The sequence below is a fragment of the Phyllobates terribilis genome, unplaced genomic scaffold, assembly GCF_046119375.1.
Source record: "Phyllobates terribilis strain yellow unplaced genomic scaffold, ASM4611937v1 Scaffold_13__5_contigs__length_258822181, whole genome shotgun sequence".
NCBI lineage: Eukaryota > Metazoa > Chordata > Amphibia > Anura > Dendrobatidae > Phyllobates > Phyllobates terribilis.
Window position 1 is genome coordinate 244050499 of NW_027362773.1, and position 21923 is coordinate 244072421.

The 21923-nt window shown below is 44.4% G+C and overlaps 1 protein-coding gene across 1 annotated transcript; it reads right to left on the minus strand.

Annotated features, from left to right (window-relative positions):
* Nucleotides 1–650: 650 nt before the first annotated feature.
* Nucleotides 651–20903, minus strand: HEATR3 (HEAT repeat containing 3). Its single transcript, XM_073659370.1, has 15 exons — nt 20717–20903; nt 19081–19253; nt 17181–17268; nt 15317–15429; nt 12973–13082; nt 12738–12878; nt 12128–12408; nt 11645–11735; nt 10817–10971; nt 10053–10135; nt 9553–9689; nt 8274–8362; nt 7722–7865; nt 5975–6151; nt 651–4724 (listed from the first exon to the last, which is right to left on the minus strand). The coding sequence occupies exons 1-15, from the start codon at nt 20858–20860 to the stop codon at nt 4596–4598; spliced, it is 2055 nt and encodes a 684-aa protein (XP_073515471.1). The 5' UTR covers nt 20861–20903; the 3' UTR covers nt 651–4595.
* Between the last annotated feature and the right edge of the window lie 1020 nt (nt 20904–21923).

Genomic DNA, 21923 nt, shown 5'->3' on the forward strand with positions numbered 1-21923 from the left:
GGGGGAACACTGACTTACCGGGCTGCTTGGTGCAGTTTTGATAGAATCCCCATTCTCTCTGCTGTAGACGTAGCGGTGCTATGAATGCTGAGCTCTGTATAACCCTGCCCACACCCCTGATCGGAAGCTGCCAATCAGTGTTGGGGGTGGGGTTACACAGATTAGCCTGACTGCTCTGCACTTGAGACCTAGTCAGGCAGTAATAATCTCGTGCTGATGAAACACTGATTGTATTGAAATGACAACACACAGCCTAATAAGTGACACTTCAATGGAAGCAGGGTCTTGTGCCCTATATTATGCTGCTCTTTGATTAAATAGCAAAAACCTACTGACAGATTCCCTTTAAGAGATAGTACATGCGGAGCTCTGTGATCAGCTCATATTGCAGCCTAGTTCAGTCACCATCGAGACCCGCCAACCAGGCATGTACTACCATTTGCGATGTGTCGACACGGAAGCAGAAACCCGAGGAGAGCGTGTGTTCGACCGGGAGCGATGAGGAAGAGTATCGCTTCCACCCTTACCTCTTTGAAATGCTGACTACGGTTTTCCATTCTACTGTATGGTAAAAGGAAACTAACAAACACTGGATTTACAAGTTCAAAAACTACCAAATCATTTCCCACATTTCACCCCAAAAAATAGGCTCAATTCAAATAACTTTATTTTTATATAGTTTCCATTCAAAAATCACACATTTGTATATTGCATCAATCCCCTGACACGGATCATAAAAGTGAAAAATACTAAAATTGCAAAAAAAAAGCCGTTTTGGAAGTGATCAAATCCAGCATATTAAAAGTACAGAGGTAATACATTTCATATATTTATTTTTATATAAATTGAGTCCAGTATAAAACTTGATTTTGGCAAACAATTAAAAGTCCAGACCTCGTAAGAAGTTTTGACTGTAGATCGTAAAAGTTGGGGAAAAAAAGCAAGTTTCTCCATTTTGAACAAGCTGCAAATGTAAAACTTTTTTTTTTTCCAGGAACACCTAAATTTTTTACTGTAAAACTAGAACTGATCATGAACATAGAAGAAAACCGGTTGAAAGACAAAAACAATCATTGTAAAGCAACAGAGAATAATCATGATCTGTTCGGACGACAGTACTAGATCACCAGTCAAGTTAAAACAAGTTGTCACCTGTCCACTTGTTGATTGGTGGAGGTCTGACTTCTGGGACCCGTACTGATCGTCAGAACGTGGCGCGGCCGTGCAGATGCTCCACCACCACTCCATTTATTTTTTAGGGGGCTGCTCAGCGCTTGACCTTTTCCGGCAGCCCCATAGAAAATGAATGGAACAGTGGTCAAGCATCATGGATGAAAGTGCAGTGTCAGGGACAAAAATTCCTCGTATCTGCCAATCGGTGCAGGTCCCAGTTGTGGAACCCCTACTGATTAGCAAGTTATCACCTATCCTGTAAAATGGTGACCACTTGTTTTAACCTGACAACCCCTTTAAAAACAATTGGGGTTAAATTTCCATATACAAAAGATTTCAGTCCAATCAGATGAAGGTGCAGATATTTTGCTACAATCAGACGGATTTTCTAAATTTGTGCTGATGGATTTAAAAAACATAAAAACAGAAAAAAAAACTAAGAATAAAAGGTGTGTCCATGATGTGTATTTAATGCGTTTCCACGGTGGTATTTCCGTCGTGGAAACGCATTAAAATCGCTTGTTAAGTTGACAGACATGTTTCCCAATGATAATCCACATGTGCTCTGCACATGCTGCGGAAATTTCCGCTGCGGATTATCATTGCGGAAAAATCCGCAGCACAACCAATATGGGCGCGATTTCTCGGCGAAATCGCGCCCATAGATTTGCATTGAACTGCAGCAGACCCGCATACATATCTATACATGCGGATTTGCTGCGGTTCAATGCGAGGATGGTACCTGGGTCGGGAGAAGAGGAGACTGCTACTCCTCTCATCAGACTCCATTGTACCTGCAAGTTAAAAAAGAAATATAAAAAGTAAAAAATAAAAAAAATTATTCATACTCATCTCTCCGGCGGCCCCCGGTCTCCTCCCTGTCACGCGACCGTCAGCTGATCAGTGACATCAGTGGTCAGGTGATGGTCGCGTGACCATCAGCTGATAAGTGACATCACCGCAGGTCCTGGCAGTACACCGCGGGCCGCCGAGGAGAGAGGATCACCGCTGGGAGGAGACCATAAAGTTTTTTTGTTTTTTTTTTACTATAGATGCACCATCTGAAAGCAGAACTCTCCTCATAAATTGGTCACACAATATAAATCCATGGCAGTTGCATGGATTTACATTGTGTGACCAACTTACAGCTCTGGCAAAAATTAAGAGACCACTGCAAAATTTTCAGTTTCTCTGATTTTTCTCTTTACAGGTATATTTTTGAGTAAAATGTACATTGTTGTTTTAGTCTATAAACTACTGACATGTCTCCGAAATACAAAATTTTTAGCTTTGAATTTATTTGCAGCAAATGATAAAGCGTCAAAATACTAAAAAAGAAACAAACAGACCTCAAATTACTCATGTTTTAATTCAGGAAGAGTTCAGAAATCAATATTTGGTGGACTAACCATTATTTTTAATCTCAGCTTTCATGCGTCTTGGCATGCTTTCCACCAGTCTTTCCATGCTTTCCAATAGAAATCTGTTCAGTGGTCTCTTAATTTTTGCCAGAGCTGTATATTGTCAAGCCCTTTTCCAAATGCATTTGAGTGATGCTGAAAAACGCTTGAAAACGTATGCATAAACATATGTAAAATCCGCATGCGTTTTTTCTGCCAGGGAGAGGGAAAAACGCTCAGGAAATTTCTGCTTCAAATCTGCATCGTGGGCACATACCCTTAAAGTAGGAAGAATAAACCAAAAACTTTAGCTGCAAACTTTATTAGTGATGTTTCCATATGCACCTACACAAAAGGGTGACACCGCTTGTTAGTTTGATACGCAATCCCGTTATTAATCATGGCCTGCGCAGCCGAGACAAAGCAGCACCATATTGTCCAGACACTATGGGCTATGAATTAGGTCACGTTCACACGTTAAGTATTTTACATCAAAATCAGGCGTGGAACAATCAGAGGAAAAGTATAATAGAAACGTGTCACCACTTCTGTATTTCTCTCCCTCTCCTGGTTTTGGCTTACAGATAATGATGTAAAATACTGACCGAATACTGAAGGTGTGACTGTGGCCTAAGAATGCAACTTTGTTCTGCTTTGTGGAAGTTTTAACCCCTTTGTGAACAGCAATTTTTCTATTTGAGTTTTTTTTTTTTCTCTCCCCTTCTTCCAAGGGCCACAAGTGTTTTATGTTCCTCTGTCACCACAGCTGTATGAGGGCTTGTTTTTTGGAGGACAATCTGTAGTTTTCAATGACACCATTAATGTACTGAAAAAAAAACTGGAACTAAATTCCAATGGGGTGAAACAAAAAAAACCCCGACCCCCCCAAAAATAAAAAAAATGCTTTTTTTTTGGCGTTTTGTTTTTACAGCGTTAATTATACAGTAAAAATTACCTGGCAGTGGGATTCTTCAGCTGCAGAGATACTAAATGTAAGATTAGGTTTTTTTTACTTTTTTTTTTTTTTAGCAGTTACAAATAATTTAGAACTTTGTCTAAAAAATATCAGTTTGTGTGGCCATATTCTGAGATTCTGAGACAACTTATTTTTCTGTTGCTGGAGACTTGTGAGGGCTTGTTTGGTGCACAATGAGCTGATTTTTTTTTTTGGGGGGGGGGGGGGTAACGGATACACAGATAGCACTTTTATGTGAAAGACGGATGTCTGAATAAGGCCTAATCCTTATATTTAAAAAAAAATATATAGAACATTGCATGTGATTTTGAACAAATGCACAACTTTATGGAAATACCAGGGACAGAGAACTTGAGAAAATGCAGTGGTGGAGGAAATTCATACCTCCCGTCACATTTATTACCTGCAGTTTTATCTCTGCACCGCTGGACCTCTATGTAGAATACAAACACCAAGAAAGCTTTTTTTGGGAAATGAGGAGGACAGGCCCGCACCTCTGATCTGACCATTTAGGCACTTGTGTCCCTCATGTTCTCTCTTAGATTTTGGATATTTTATCTAGTACATAGTAACTATCCCCTCGGGTCCCACAGCTCCGCTCACACCCGAAAGGCCACTGCACAGAATCCGGAGTTGTGCCGGTTCTGGATCCCGTGTACTTCCTGCGGCTGCAGATCCTGGTGCCGGTGTCGGACCCCACCAACCTAATATTGATTACTTATCCAAATGATAGGCCATCAATATTGAAGTTATTGGGCCACACCTTTAAAGACCGTTTCCAGGCTGCTACATGAAAGGACAGGGCAACCCTATGTAAACCAATACATAATACAAATTAATACCACGGCACTAAAGAGAACCGTTGGCTGGCACCGTATTTTTGGACTTGGTTGCAAACTTTACATTCAGTTTTAAGAATACTTATTTACTGACAGATCGACAGATCACAGTTCTAGGAAGTATAAAAACAAGAAATGTCCAGACCCTCCCGTCTATCCATGTGCAATAGGCTTTTTAATGGTACAAAAACAGCTACATTCTTCCTTTTAATGTCGGTTTCTGTGCTTTTTCTCTACAGTTTCCAGGTAAGATATAAATCGCCTGAGATTGGTTCTGACATTATCCAGGACACATAACTGGTCGGTGCTGTATTTCTCTCGACCTTCTTTACGAATCTGTTAAACACAAAATACAAGAAATGAGTTCTGGATCTAGTGCTGGATATTATCTGATAAGTATCTATAAGTAACAGGCAGACTCCATTTTAAATCCAGAGCTTTTCTAGAAATTTGCTGGTTGCTACTGGAGCCGCTGACAAACGCTGTAAGACCCCGCTAACATCTTTGTACACATCCACTCCCTTCATTATCTCCAGTGGTCCTATTAAGAATGAATTGGATACGCAGTGCACATGATCAACCATCACTCCATTCACAAGGAGCTCTCCAGAGCCCCGGTTTTCAGGCTCGTTAATGGTCCTCAGTGGTTGGACCCCCAGTGATCGGTAAGTTGTCCTCTAATGGATGGGGAATAACTTCCAAACTGGAGTTGACCCCTTTAGAAAGGTATAAAAAAAAAATTCAAGAGTAATCATGTTCTAGACCATTAAGCAATATTAATATGCGGTGGTCTGTGTTCAGAGACCCCCATCAATCACTCCAACTAAATGGCAGAAGCATCCAGCTCATCATTGAGAAGAAACTGCGCATTCCTGCCCCTTGATTTGAGCACCCCATTAGGGTCTGAGGATCCGGGACTCCCAACGATGAAGACCATCAAATATTTGTTTAAAAGTTTAGTTCCTGTGTAAGAGGTACATCTTTAATTCTTTGCACCTGACCCCTCTACATTTCAGGGATTCTCTTTTTATTACCCAAACTGTCCACAATTGTACTCTGACTAGTAAAAGGAAAGCTGCCCATACACAGAGTAACATTTGTTAGCTTTCATTGTACCAGTATATGGCTGCATGGGTATCCTGAGGGACAGTAGTATTACCCAGGGGAGAAGAGGCTTCGTACAATGAGCAGGAGGGATGTGGTGTCATTTTTAGATATGAAGGACGGAAGCAAAAAAAAATTATGTTCTAATGCCAATTTATGGTGCACTACTCCTCAAACACCGGTAGTGTCCAAGGCAACTCCATTGGTTTAATTTAAATTACTTGCTCTGTCCGCAGGAATCCAGTATTGGGGGGATTTTGCCAGAAACCCTGTCATAGTGCTCAGCAGAGAGCACTGTATTAGTGTGAACAGAGCCTTACTGATGGAACAGATCATTCCTACGAATGGTCAGAAGTTTTCCACTGCAGATTTTTATGCAGTTTTTCACACTCTCCATTGTATATCACAGGTACATGGCTGGCAGACGATGCAAGTCCCTGTGTACACACACACACACACACACACAAATCTGAAGCTCGTACCTTTGATTTGAAAGCTGGTTGGATTTTTTTAAGAGCTTGGAGTAACTTTATCTCCACCGCAGCTTTCTCCGACTCATCCCCATCGGCAAATACATCAAAAATTGCGTCTAGCGCTCCTCCGGATACTACCAAGGAAAAATCATTTGTTGCAATTCCAAGGAGGAAGTTTCCAATGAGCTAAAAAAATAAATAAATTGTATTTAACGATTAAATCTACATTTATAAAAGTCCAGAAATCCATTATATGTTTTCTCCAAGAGGGGAGAAGCGTTCCAGCAATATTATTACGTACTACGTGTCCTTTCCACTTGTATTAATACAGGTGAAAATATGGCAGACTAAGACTGTAGATGTCAATCACGTCACAAATCTGCCAATGCTCAGTGCAAAACAAGATCGGCCATGTTTGATGGTAACGTAGGGGCCATCTGCTCATTATGGAACTACATGTCCCAGCAGCATTAGTGAGATAGCACAATAGATGGCCGCAGTGTTGGACAGGAGAACGTCAAGTATCATTATTGACGCTTATAATTAGAAAACGGCTTTTATTGCCCTTCCATAAATGAATAGAGGCTCATGCACAGGACAGTATTATGGGTCTGCTTTATATGGGGCTGCCAAAAAGGATTATTGGCCTCTGTAGCTCCTCTATACATGTAGGTTGTCCTGCTCCATCTGTATACACCATCCCATGAATAAGTCCATATGACAGATGCACACGCCCCTATGACTTTCTCTTCAGCGTTAAGCCTCTTTCACACGTCCGTGTTTCCAGTATGTGCGGTGACAGTTTCCACACGTACTGGAGACACTGACACAGGCAGACCCATTCAAATCCATGGGTCTGCGCACATGTCAGTGTGTCTGTGTGCTCCACACGCTGACGTGTCCTTTTTTTTGAGGATGCACAGTCCGCAAAAGTGTCTTACGCTGAACACACACGAACGACATCCGTGTGTCATCAGTGTGACACATACTGGAGCCTGGGAATCAGCGCTACAATTAGTGCTATTCCCAAGCGCCGGGTGCTGAACACTGCCCTCATCATTCTTTCTACCAGCGCTGTGATCGGCACCAGCAGGGACAATGATGAGAGTAGTAGTAGTCTGCTCCCGCAGTGTACACCTGTAAAAATTAGAATAAAATAAAAAAATCCATATACTCACCTAAGGGTCCCCCTCTGTAATCCATGCGACGGATCAGCAGAGGAGTCGGGGAGAATGAGCCGCTCTGGAGCTGCGCTCAGTGAGTGACAAGATACCGCTCCTGAGCTCAGCTCCGTGGCTGATGGCAGCGATGGCAGAGTTCAGTACCCAGCACTTGGGAACAGGGCTAACTGTAGCGCTGATTCCCCAAGCGACAATACATGTGATCCTGATGCAGCACACGGGCGGCACACGGTTGCCACACGGAACACAGCTATCTCCGGTACCGGAAATATACAGACGTGTGAAACCGGCCATATTCTCAGCCCTACTGTGACCTGAACTAGCAGCAGGATATAAGCCTGTAACCTATTAGTTTAGGTTACAGGATCAGACCTGAAATTGCAAAAACAATAAGGGCAAGAAAATAAGTCTGCAAAAAAGTTGCTGTAATAGCAGATGTGGCCGGATTTGGAGGACCACGTCACTAAAGTGCAAAGATAAAGAGGTTCTGAAAACCAAGAAGCAAAAAAAATAAACTGCGTGATGCCATGTAGTAATGAACATACATTATCAAACGTTTTTAAGTACTAGTATACCTTCAGTGTGTCAGCCGTGTGGTCGCCTTTCGCCAGCACACTGCCGGTGACCCCGATAATGCTGACGGCGTTCACCCTGGTACTGGCGTTGTTGCTCTGCACACAAGCTTCAGCGAAGCTCATCACCCGCTCCGGGGTCATACACTGCAAGAAGCAAGACATTAGAAGTGAGAACATTAAAGAGGTAGTCATGACAGGTTATCAACATCAGACCGGTAGGGGTCTGACACGCCCACCACCACCAATTAACTGTTATCAGCTCCAGTGATGCCAGGGACTGCAGATCAGCTCCTATTCAGATAAATGGCAGCCGATGTGTGATACTTAGCAGCGAGTGCCACACACTAAACAGAGCTGCGGTGTTAAAATGTCAGTGTTTAAATCCGGCCGCCGGAGCTGACAACTGCTGATCGGTCGGGGGGCTGGGAGTGAGCGATCTGACAATGATGACTTATCCAAACAATAGATCATTAATACTGTATTCCAGGACAACCCCTGGGGACATTTCACAACACTAGCCCGTCTTTCACCCGTTTGGTGGATCAGATATACCTGTGGTATTCCTTTGGATGCCATGGTCTGTAGTAATGCCCGCACGGCACTGGACGCAGCCTCTAAAAATTCTTCCTGTTTTGGGCCATCTAATGAAATGGACATGCAGAAAATAAGTGAACAATGATCTAAAGACTGACATACGGCAGAGTCTTACTATAACGAGCCTCAGCTGCAGTACCGGACAGAAGTGGCGCCTTTTCTGGTGACGATGGGGAATAAACATTTGTTTTCTGTCCTCAAATAATCCAAGTTATACATCGGTCACCACAACTCAAATTTCTTTCTTTATTTTCCCACTTGTTAGCTGCGATCCACCATGGCAAAGCCATGATCAGCAGACAATCCATCTAACCCTCCTCTTGATCTGCAGCATATAGGTACTGCCCTGGGATGGAGCGGGCTCTGGAGACGAGCCCACCCTTTGGCAGTATGTCAGCTGTAAGAGACAGCCCACACCCTGCTGCAATGGTCAGGAGCAGAGCCAAGTAGTCGCCACTTAACCCCTTCGATGTAGCTACCTAAACAACCAGAAAGAAGGAGGGAAATCTTCCCATCAATATCCCCATATTGCAACATGCTAATAGATTTCCTTGGCAATCGTGGGCCTAATGAGGACTCTCAGGTCTGCTATCGATGGAATCTTTTTAGGTTCACCTCTTGCTCTAGAGATGCTGGACAGACGATAACTTACTGATCGGTGGCAGTCCGACCACTGGGACCATTATAAAATAGAGCAGATCGGACGCCTGGAAGATGCTCCAGTCATTCTCTATGTGGCTGCTGGAAAAAAGTGTAAGAAGCTCCTTGAGGAAATGAATGGAGCAGCAGTTGAGCATATGTACAGCGGCTCCATTCTAAAGGGGGTATAAGCGCAGATTGGAGCGGGTCCCACCGACCAGCAAGTTATCCTCTTTTGTGGATAGGTGATAACTTGTTTTTACCAGACAATCCCATTAAAAGGGGGTTAACCAAGAAAAGAAAAGTCATAAGTTACTTACCGGTAACGGGATTTTTCAGAGACCATGACAGCACCACAGGAATATAAGGGTGCTGTCATGGTCGACCGATAAAACATGGCTTCCTTCTTCCATAAAGAGCGCCACACCTGTCTACAGTTTATGTTTCGTATTGCAGGTCTGCACCATTCACTTCAATAGAGCTGAGCTGCAATATCCCACGCTACTTGTAGACAGGTATCAGTTTTTTGGTCAAGGGTTTTTATCATCCCAATCAACCTCTTTAAGCTATTGCACTTTTCCAAAAATTCTTAACAAACCTGTTTGAGTAAAGACCAATTCTGAGAGATGCTGAGCGAGCTCCTGGAGTGCGGACGCCCCTCCTAAACACTCGGTGTCCACCATAGCCAAGATGTTGTGCAGGCAGGTCAGGGCTCTGTGCTGGACAGTGGACATCCTAGATAGAGAAGAAGCTTAACTACTCATACGCATCACTCGGAAAAATACTGCAGGACTTAATGACTTGGTCCATCAGTGACAGTCCCTCTTGTTTTGACCAAGACTAATTTTAGCTGGTTTTCTGAGTGACTGATGCCTTCAGGAGGCAGTGGAAAATGAAGAAGTGGCTCATAAGTGGATAAAAACAGACTTCTGATATTACAAAGTTCCTTATACTTGTCTATACTATTGATTAATGCAAAGTTTGTCGAAATGACAGTGACACTATTACAGTACAGCTAACCAATATTTTTTTTTTATTATTATTTTTTTATATATATATATATTATCAATTTTTCCATTCAAACCCTAAAAAAATTACTTGGTAATTAATGGTTTCCATGCGGCGTGGTGTCTACATAGTTGTAAAGCAGCATCATCAGGAAAACGAGTTTTCTCAAGCACCTAATGGAGTAGAAGAAAAAAAAAATGTATATATATCTTAAGCCATTTTGTTATTGGTGCACAATAATATATTACCAGCACGTTAAAATTATTATGGGAAAAAAAAAAAAGCAAAAAAAGCTAGAATATTTACATTTTAAATTAAAGTGATATTACAGTCACCGTACAAGGTATTACAGTTATGTTTTGACCCCATAGGCCTAAGGGTGCCTTCACACTGCATTCTTGCCCACGTTTAGTGGTCCTGTGAGGGCTTGCGTCCGAGCCCCCCAGCAAAACAGGATTTGGGCGTATGGACTGACGGGGCTATAGACGACCATGGCGCCGACAGAGTCAATGTGTGCGCTGTTGTGCATAATTTTTGGGAGTATACAACTACTACAGAAGTAGACTGCGTCTGGGTGTCCATCTCCAGTAGGTGTACATGATAAAAAACTATGCACAGCAGAGCACACGTTGACTCTGTCGGCACTATTATAGTCTATGGCCCCATAAGCACATAAACCCAAATCACGTTTTACAGGGGGGTTCGGATGCAAACACTGATGGGAACAACGTAAGTGGACAAAAGCACTATGTGAAAGGCGCCCAAGAGTTACGGCTAAGTGACAGAAGTGGCGGGTAATGCCTCATATGGGATCAGAGTGCTGGAGACAACATGCACACTATTTTAGACAGCACCTTTTTTGGGATGGCGTGGTTCAGGAGAGCAGAGTGGACTTCAGCAGACATGCACAGGGGTGACATAAGCTCGCCTCCATCTGCTATTGATTTTTCTAGACCCAGTTCACTTTCGTCGCTGCTGGAAAGTTCCTCCCATTCATCATCAGACGGCTCTGGAAGATGAGCATGTTATCAATAGATGAGGCATGCTGATTTGCAGCACCCAGGCCGTCAGGAGTCCTGAGAAGCGCCTTCTACCTGCCGGAATCTGTGGCTCTTCTTTTGATTAGCCGGCCTGGTGCGACGTCATATATACAAATAATGTGTCAGGCCAGCTAATCAAGAGAAGAGCTGTAGATGGCGTTAGGTAGGGGGCGCTTTTCTGACTATGATGCAGCCACTGAACCGGGTTCTGCCAACCGATTTGTACAATAGGAAGCGATTTAAGTCAATCCAATAGGTGAACTTCATTTACTTATTTTTGGAAGAAGCCAATAAAAGCATCAAAACTTTACTTCAGGTTGGTTTTCATTGAATTATGAGATCAAAATGTAGGGGATAATAAAAAAAAATTATTACATGGTGTGTGGGGGGGGGGGGTGTAACGTTATGAAAACCCCATCAGTCAAAAGAACAGGGCCCTGTGGCACCCCATCTAAGTGGATTGGGGGTTGAGCATAGTTCATAGTCTATGGTCGGCTGCGTTAAGCCAATCTCCCCCATCCCCCACAGTCCCATAGACAATGGACAGAGCGGTGCGGCCTATGCTGGGCTGATACTCCATTCAGACAGGCCGGTGGAGACGCACAGGATTCAGCATTAAGCACTTGTTCCTTATTTACTGACCATCACTACAGCACATGTTCACGATCATCTCCAGCGCAGATTTCTGAGCCACCAGTAGGAACGACGCTTGTCTAAGTTCTTCATGTGATACCTTACAAAATAAAACAGAACCCATTGTATGCATGAGATGGTTGGAGAAAATAATAAAGCATGGACGTACTGGTAGATTATACAAAAGTCATTTTTATAAAGGGGACCTCCCGCTTCTCCTTAAATGTCTGGTTTAGAAAAAACTGCATATAAGTGTTGTGCATGAGATCACAGTTCTTTTCTTCCAGCATTCTTAATGGAATACATGAATAAACTGACAACAGGGTGGAGATATAACGGCAGTGATAGCACAGTGTCACATCAAAAGTGAGGCACAAGGTCTGATTTATTGGCAGAAACCCTCTTAAAACCCTGATAAAATGTCTTTGCAAAACCTAAAGGACTATACCAGACATTGATTATGAACAGGGGTCACACCATGCAGGAACTTACTGGGACCAAGTCTGAGAAATTATCCCTATTCTGCCCTCTTGCGGTGCCATCTCCCATCCCTTCATCTTCGTTCGGAGAGACTTCTCCCAGACTTGATGTGGCCTCTTCTACGTCAGACTCGGTGGCCGCAGCATTCAGGCGAACGGATTCTGCCTCTTTCATCTGTATAATAAACTGCCCTGCTTCCTGGGAGAGAACTTCTGCAAGGATCCTTAACATGGCATTGATGGAGTCGGCCTGGCTGGAAGAAGGAATCCGGTCTTTGATGTTCCATACGGTACCTGCAATATAGAATAGGTGATTGCTGGGGGGTAAAAAGTACAGGGGGTCTCAGGTCCAACCTCTGCTCCATTCTAAGGGACTAAAGACGGTAGACAGCTCCATAGACAATAAATGGAACAGAGCACATGCATAACTAATGGGGGACAAGGGATTCCCATTCTCCTGATAGAGCAAAGAGCCCTAATAGTCAGAAACCCATTTAAAACATCAAGACGTCGTAAAGGGATGGGGGGGGGGTTTCCATGAGGGTCTCAGGGCGAGAACTGCTAAGCGAGAGGACGTATATTGCACAGACTCAAGTTACATCGCCCTCCACCCACTTTCTAACCTGCAACCAATGTCTGCAGTAGTCTCATCTCCATGCTTGTGGCCGGAGTCAGCAGCACGTTCTCCAACATTTGCAGAGAAGAAGCATGAAGAGAGGCCAGAAGGTCCGGATTATCTTCTGTGACCGTCTGCAGACAGTAAGCTGTGGGGGAAAGTTTTCAGAAAAAAAAAATCAACGAAAAAAGGAAAAAAAAACAAAATGGTATCCACAGACCTGACGGGAGAATCGGACTCACCTGCCGACACGGACAACTCCAAGTTGCTTGGGAACTTGCTTAAGCAGCGGATGACAATCTCCACACAGTTTTCTTTGTTAAATATAGTCAAAGCCTTACTGTTGCTTTCACTGTAACAGGTATAAGGGGGATAAAAAAAAAAGAAAAAAAAAAAAGAGCATGCAGTTATTGATGACACAGTAGTGCGGTATGTTCATGTGCACAAAGGACTGATGTGAAGTGCACAGTTTGGGTGTAGACAATCCATTACCAGCATTGGGCCAGCAATTGTGATAAATATCATCCACGTCCATCTCGATCTGTCCTCCCATCTCTCCTCCTGCTTCCTCTTTGACCGATTACAATCTGGCTTCCAACCGCACCACTCCACTGAGACCGCCCTGAATAAAGTCACCACAGACCTACTAACCGCCAAATCCAAGTGACACTCCTGTCCTCCGTGTCACGGGTGTGTCAGGTTTGACAGACAGTCAAACAGGATCCAGCTGTAGAAGATTTGGCCTTGCAAACATCTTTCTGATCCTTTCATGATCCCTCTCTCTCTAGGAACCAGCAGTGATCCTCACCTTGCTTTGGGGATTATACCTTTAGGACCCAGCGGTGATCCTCGCCTTCTGCTGCTAATTGACACACCCTTGCTGGATCCTTTAATACACTCAGTTTCTCCAGAGAGTTGCTGGTGATAGAGTTTCCTCTTCTATTCAGGTCTGGAGTTCTAGTAGTCAGCTAGAATGTACTTGGAGTTCCTTTGTAGCTGTATTCTCTTCGGTGTCATCTTAAAGCCAAGTGTATTCCCTTGTTTGCTTCCCTGGTTTGTACTTTAGTTTGCAGTGAGGCTGACTAGTGTTCTCCACTTTTCCTCCCTACCTAGGGCTTAGCTCTAAGGCCAGCTAGGGCTAAGGTATCCTCTTTCTTCTCTGCTAGATTTTTAAACCTTAACATGGATAAAACAGAATTCATCATCTTTCCACCATCTCACTCAACCCCCCCAACTGACCCATCCATCATAGTCAATGGCTGTCCACTCTCCCCAGTCCCTGGAAGCTCGCTGCCTCGGGGTAACCCTGGACTCTAACCTCTCCTTTAAACCACATATCCAAGCCCTTTCCACTTCCTGCCGACTCCAACTCAAAAATATCTCCCGGATTCGCACATTCCTCAACCACGAATCTGCAAAAACACTAGTGCACACCCTCATCATCTCCCGCCTCGACTACTGCAACCTCCTACTCTGTGGCCTGCCCTCTAACACTCTCGCGCCCTTCCAATCTATCCTAAACTCTGCTGCCAGACTAATCCACCTGTCCCCCCAGTTATTCCCCGGCCTCTCCTCTCTGTCAATCCCTTCACTGGCTCTCCATTGCCCAGAGACTCCAGATCAAAACCCTAACCATGGCATACAAAGCCATTCACAACCTGTCTCCTCCATACATCTGTGACCTAGTCTCCAGGTACTTACCTGCACGTAACCTCCGATCCTCACAAGATCTCCTGCTCTACTCCCCTCTTATCTCCTCTTCCCACAATTGTATACATGATTTCGCCCGTGCATCCCCCCTACTCTAGAACTCTCTACCCCAACACATCAGACTTTCGTCTACCGTGGAAACCTTCAAAAGGAACCCGAAAACCTACCTCGTCCAACAAGCCTACAACCTGCAGTAACCCTCGCTCCACCATACTGCTGCACGACCAGCTCTATCCTCACCTACTGTATCCTCACACATCCCTTGTAGACTGTGAGCCCTCGCGGGCAGGGTCCTCGCTCCTCCTGTACCAGTCGGAAGACTTCTATTGTTTAAGATTATTGTACCTGTTTTTTATTATGTATAACCCTTTTCACATGTAAAGCGCCAAGGAATAAATGGCGCTATAATATTATTGTTATTATTATAATCCATGTACTGTGGGAGAACAAAATATATGAAGTGGAAATTCACCTGTGGATTGGTGCCAAATCAGCAGCGAGTCAGTTTATGCTGCGGATTCTCACTGCAGATTTGGCATCCAGTCTGGAAGTCCAGTATGCTCCCAACTAATCCAATGAAGGCAGTTACTAAATCTACACTCCTCAACACTGAAATCGCAACACCAAGAAGGAAACATGTTGGAATTTGGGAAATCACAGGCTGGGTAGACGTGTTACTGATAGACATACAGGGACAAGTGACAGTAAACAGCTGTGGAAACGAGCCCCATGTACCACGTATAAAGGCAGAGTCACTAGTGATCCACCAGCCTGCGCGGCTTCTCTCCGCCTGCGCAGCACAGTGTCGTGGTCGGAGCTGCCACGTCAGTACGATTGTCACCATTCTACTAGCACTGAATATACAGATCCACTCACCAAACGTTCCACAGAATATTCACAGCTTGGTTCGCAATGTCTTCAACTTGGTTTTTGGTCAAGTCTTTACTGTTTTTGGTCGGCTCCAAGTTTGCGTCTAAACCGGTGGCACACTGCAGCAGAACATCAGACAAAAAGCAGCACAGTCAGTCACTTCTTTACATTAGGGATGGACATACATAGAAAGTGTAAGAACATAGAACTACTTCTATCAATAGGCCAAAGGCTTTGCTGGCTTGTGAGCCAAATTCAGAGGCGACAAGTAGTGTCCAGCCAAAGTGTATATACAAACCATATATACTGGGGTCAGACCTGAGGGACAGCAGTGCCCCGCCAGCCACACACAGAGGCGCCCCACGAGCCACACAGCTCCATTCACGTGAATAGGGCCAGCTACAAGTCCCTGCATAGCAAAGCAGCCCATTGATTCTCAAGATCAGTGGGGGCCCAACAAGTCAGGTACAACGATAACGATACCCCTAAAATGGTAAATAGCAGCTTAATACAACCTCTGAGTCTATGTAAAGTCTAAATAAATTCAGCATCGTTAAAGTGACGATTTCTGTCACCAGTAAATCGTTTTTTTAATGTATGCTTCTGACAAAAAATAAATAACTGCCCATGGACATAGAGGCTTCTAAAGGGCAATACCTTGGTTATATGGCACTATGTAGTTTGTCTACAGCACATAATATGGACTCCAAGTGATACAAGCTCTCAATATGTGGACAAAATAACGAAGCTTGTATCTTTATTTTTTTATTACTAATGTTGCTGTCCAGTTATGAAACTTTATACATTTTTTTATTAGGAAATTTGTCTTCATTCCTGGAATAAAAAAAAATTGCATGTAGATGGCTTCCAAACTCTGGCTATTTCCCAGGCTATTTCATATATCAGAAGGTACTCATTTGGAGTACAGACGCTGGCAGTGATGGGTCAGCTCATTCAGACGTCAGTGATGTTTCTCGCACGTAAAAAATGGTCCAAGTTTCATAAAGGTTTTGGACTTTGGACAGTTTCATCAGCTTTTCTTGGATCATAAAAAAAAAAGAAAAACATGATGGTGGTTTCTCCAGCTCTTCATAATAAACAGCTTGTGAAAAACAAACAGTACATGGATGACACCCAGTGCGGTCCAATTTGTTTCATGGACCCATAGACTTGAATTGGCAAGTTTGACCTGAGACAGATCAAAATTGGATGTGTTTTACTGTGGACCACTAAAGTCTGCAAAAAAAACATGGACATATGAACAGCCCCAAAGAATAAACAGGTACGAATGCTATCCAATGAAACCACGGATAGAAGTCGTATGAGAAGAACGGACTTCTCAATGAGGCCTAACACTCAATGGAGGAGACAGGAGCCGACCCATCACTGCCATCAGCTGTACTCCATATGAGTTCTGATGTCAATGCAGCTATAGGCAGGCGAATAGACTGGGGAAAAGCCGGGGAGTGGAAGCCACTTACATGCAATTTTTTTTTAGTAACAGACAAATCCCTAATAAAAGTTATTTGTAAAGTGTCATAATTTTCCGCACTGGATTAAGAGATATATAAAATAATAAGTAAAAAAGTTAGTTATTCTTTAAACCATTAACCAGAACAGTGTGAGGGCGCAATCAGACAGCCGTATTGCTCGTGTGAGGATCACATCGCACTGCACGGACTGGCCGCCGGCTGTTTTGACCTGAGCGTGACAGCATGCATTTCTCTGCGGCTCTCAAGCTCAGGTCAGGAGAGCCGCCGGCCAGACCAAGGATTGCAATGTGATCCTCGCACAGCCATATTGTCTATGCCCTTAGTGGTAACTTCATGCATCATCATAATAACACAGCTTGCATCACTAGAAGTCCTACCTCTCTTAGCAGGGCCACCAGGGGAGTCATGATGTCTCGGGTCACCATGTCATCACAGACTTCAAACCCTCCACAGGTGCTCAGGTTCCTAATGTCAGAAAACATGATAATGTGACGGTAAGAAGAGCAGATCTGGCAATATGGGCACGGCGTAACTGTGCTCCTCGAGGACGGGGTAATGGTCAGTTACACACCTTCATTCCCTGATGGCAAATATCCATGTCATTTCTACCCAGGAATCCGGCACGCTCCTGGTTCAGTATGCGGGGTGGGGGACAAAGGCCTCTATTCAGAGGTTTTAACAATGAGAGCCCAGAAAGTAGCCACCCCTTCTCTCTGCACATACACTGTGTGCAGAATTATTAGGCAAGTTGTATTTTAGAGGATTTTTATTATTAATCAACAACTATGTTCTCAATCAACCCAAAAGACTCAAATATCCAAGCTTAATATTTTTGGAAATTGGAGTGGGGTGTTTTTTAGATTTGGCTATCTTAGGAGGATATCTGTTTGTGCAGGTAACTATTACTGTGCAGAATTATTAGGCAACTTAATAAAAAACAAATATAATCCCATCTCACTTGTTTATTTTCACCAGGTAAACCAATATCAGTGCACAAAATTTAGAAATAAACATTTCTGACATACAAAAATTAGTGATGAATATAGCCACCTTTCTTTATGATGACACTCAGCAGCCTCCATCCATAGATTCTGTCAGTTGCTTGATCTGTTTTCGATCAACATTGCATGCAGCAGTCACCATAGCCTCCCAGACACTGTTCAGAGAGGTGTACTGTTTTCCCTCCCTGTAGATCTCACATTTTATGATGGACCACAGGTTCTCTATGGGGTTCAGATCAGGTGAACAAGGGGGCCATGTCCTTATTTTTTCTTCTTTTAGACCCTTACTGGCCAGCCACGCTGTGGAGTAGTTGGATGCATGTGATGGAGCATTGTCCTGCATGAAAATCATGTTTTTCTTGAACGATACCGACTTCTTCCTGTACCACTGCTTGAAGAAGTTGTCTTCCAGAAACTGGCAGTAGGTCTGGGAGTTGAGCTTCACTCCATCCTCAACTTGAAAAGGTCCCACAAGTTCATCTTTGATGATACCAGCCCATACCAGTACCTCACCTCCACCTTGCTGGCGTCTGAGTCGGAGTGGAGCTGTCTGCCCTTTATTGATCCAGCCTCTGGCCCATCCATCTGGCCCATCAAGAGTCACTCTCATTTCATCAGTCCATAAAACCTTTGAAAAATCAGTCTTAAGATATTTCTTGGCCCATTCTTGATGTTTAATCTTATGTTTCTTGTTCAAAGGTGGTCGTTTTTCAGCCTTCCTTACCTTGGCCATGTCCCCAAGTATCGCACACCTTGTGCTTTTTGATACTCCAGTAACGTTGCAGCTCTGAAATATGGCAAAACTGGTGGCGAATGGCATCTTGGCAGCTTCACGCTTGATTTTCCTCAATTCATAGGCAGTTATTTTGTGCCCTTTTTGGCCAACACGCTTCTTGCAACCCTGTTGGCTATTTGCCATGAAATGCTTGATTGTTCGGTGATCACGCTTCAAAAGTTTGGAAATTTCAAAACTGCTGCATCCCTCTGCAAGACATCTCACAATTTTGGACTTTTCAGAGCCCGTCAAATCTCTCTTCTGACCCATTTTGCCAAAGGAAAGGAAGTTGCCTAATAATTAAACACTCCTTATATAGGGTGTTGATGTCATTAGTCAACACCCCTCCTCATTACAGAGATGTACATCACCAGATTTACTTAATTGGTAGTTGGCTGTCAAGCCTATGCAGCTTGGAGTAGGACAACATGTATAAAAAGTATCATGTGATCAAAATACTCATTTGCCTAATAATTCTGCACACAGTGTAGTATTACTTACCGTAACGCACCCGCCGCCGTCTCGCGCACAGACATGCACTTGTCAAGTAAGAGCGGGCCGAGGCATCGAACAGCATCTCTCTGGAGGAAAGCTGGGATGACTTTCTTCTGCTGGACAACCTTCGAGATGCTGGCACAAGCAAATTCCCGCACTTCAGGACTCGGGCTCTGCAACTGAGTGATCAGAAGATTTACAGAGGTCTCTGAAGGTCCGATTCTCAGTGCCCCCCCACACACACACACCCACCCATACTGACCAGCCAGTGCGAGAGCTGCTGCAGCTTCTTCAATGATTACATTGTGCTGTTTACCTGCTTGACACCCACTCATGCAGCACAATGTCTGCGCGTCTCTCTACTCCCAGTTTTGGAAAGGACCCCGTTAACTTAGATGGTTCCCCCCACCCCCATAAAAAAAAACAACTTAACTTGCTGACAGATGAAGACCAACTGCTGGGACACCCAATAAAAACAATAACGACAATGGGGTGCAGGAGCCTTGATAGCAGCAGCTCTGCAGTCACACGCTAAATAAAGCTTTATTGCATTCATCGTCTATGGGACTGCGGAGTACAGCACTCAGCTACGTCAGGCAGTCCCACAGACAAGGAGTAGAATGGAGGCTATGCATGCACGGCATAAAACATACACAGCAGCAATAGAGCAGACAGTGTGTGATTCCTGCTGCTTGTGGTTCGGTTATCTGATGAAAGATTTTCCTCGCACTGTTACATCCCGCAATCCCTGCAGACAATCAGCGCTGGATTCTCTCCCCTCTATCAGACAAATTACACATCTGGAAGAAGTGAGAGGACAGCTGCAGCTCCGACTTCTTCCGGGTGTCAGTTATGTCTTCTGCTAATTGGCTGCAGGGATTGCGTGACATAATGTCAAGTGATCCCTGGGAGAGTAAGTGCAGACACCACTGGAACAACACTGGAGGAGAGTATAGGTGTTATTTTACATAGAGATTCAGAAGTGGTTGTCTGAGTAGTGGAGAACCCCTTTAAGGCTGCATTTTTTTTTTAATCCTCCTAAGGGGACTTGAACCTGAGACCACCTGTATAATACACTGCAATATTAGTCAGGTCTACACAGAATGACACAGGTTCCTTCAGACGCCTCCGGTCCGCCATGACAGTGCCACCAGTACTCCACAATTCTGTTGTGGGGGGTTCAGAAGGGACATCTTCCCCCATTTCCAACCTCTTAACCGCTATCGTCATGACTATCATCCAGGATAACATACAGAATGCTGATAGTCTCCCCCACACTGTACTGGAGCATCCATACTACATATAATAAAATATAGTATTTATCCCTATAGTGACCACCAGAAGCCGCATGGGCCGCACTATGGGGGGCACAGAGGCCAGTCACCCCCCCCCCAGCTGCAGCCCCCTGCAGGGTCACATGCTCCCCATGATACACCTTGATAGCTCCTCCCACTTGTGTTTTTTTCCCCTTAAAACTTTATCTGTATATAACAAGACAAGCACGTGTCCGTGTGTGACCCCGTATACATGTATACAGCGCCATGTGGGCGCACAGCACGTGACCAGCGCCATGTCTGCGGGCGGTTAGCCAGGCTGCTGCACATGGATGATGGCTGACAGCTCAGTCCCGGGCGCCGCTCACCTTCTGCAGCAGGTCCTCGGCATGGAAGGAGTCCGCGCCCTCCTCACCCCCAGCCCCGGCCGCCGCCGCCGCAGCTGCTGCTTTCACGGCTGCAGTAGGAGTAAAGCCCACCGGCTTGAACCTACGAGCCCGGCTCTTCCCCATGATTGTTCAACAAGGGGTTAATTCAATGAACTTTATTGACAACGCACAAAAATCGACTTTTTTTTTCCCCTCCCTCAACGAACTTTATTAACATCGACTTCCGCACATAACACACAATTTTCACAGACCCATAAACTAACTTGTAATAGTTTGGTCAGGATTATACACAGACGTCTCCGTGATTTATTTTCCAGGTTTGCAACTTGCAATAAAAAAAAATCCACGGAAATGATAATAGCCCCATAGCGTACAATGGGTGTGTGATACACTGGCTACGCCGTATATCCTGGCCATTATCTGGAGTGTCCAGGATAAGACAAACATGGCTGCTTTGTTCCAGAAGCAGCGCCAACCCCTGACTACAGGTTGTGCTAGGTAGTGCACATTAGCGCCTTTAAAGTGAATGGGGCTTTACTGCACTATCACACACAACCTGTGGGCAGGGGTGGCACAGTTTCTGGCTGTTAAGTTTGTCTAGTCCTAATATTTTCTAACTTGCGCTTCTCTAGCTTTTGCTAAACTATAACTCCCGGCAAGAATGACTATCCGTGTCACGGGTGTGACAGACAGCCTCCCTGCAGTTTGTTGCAGGAGATCTCTTTATTTGGCATTACAGACAACTTCTTAGAAGCTGTCTCTCTAAGACCCAGCGGCTACCTTCCTCTGGCTAATTAAAACCCTGGCCTGGGTGTATAAATACCTACTGTTTGCTAGAGGGAGGTTCTGGCGATATTCAATGACCCCTCGTGAAGGCTTGAGGAAGAGCAGTACTTCTTCCTCTCTGGAGCTAAGAGGACTTGCGTTCATCTCTCTGAAGTCAACTAAAGCTAAGCTATCTTCCCTTGTTTATTCCCCCTTGTTGTCTCTAGTTGTCATTGGGGATCGACTAGCTCTCATCCCCTCCCTTCCCTAGCCAGGGCCAAACGCCAGAGAAAGACAGGTTGAGGTTCCTTTGCGGCGATTGGTGCGGAACCAATATAGGGACGTTAGGGGAGACAGTGTAATATAAGGTCAGCCTAGGAGGTCTCTACTTCCCCCTTTCCCTAGTGTCTGCGCCCCCTTT

Excerpts from the sequence above, each read along its gene's own strand:
- HEATR3 (XM_073659370.1), bottom strand. The coding sequence starts at position 20,860 with ATGGGGAAGAGCCGGGCTCGTAGGTTCAAGCCGGTGGGCTTTACTCCT. Across the intron at positions 9,690-10,052 it reads TGGAAACCATTAATTACCAA|GATGTCCACTGTCCAGCACA; the intron begins GTAATTTTTTTA and ends TTCTCTATCTAG. Across the intron at positions 8,363-9,552 it reads ATTGGTCTTTACTCAAACAG|ATGGCCCAAAACAGGAAGAA; the intron begins GTTTGTTAAGAA and ends CCATTTCATTAG.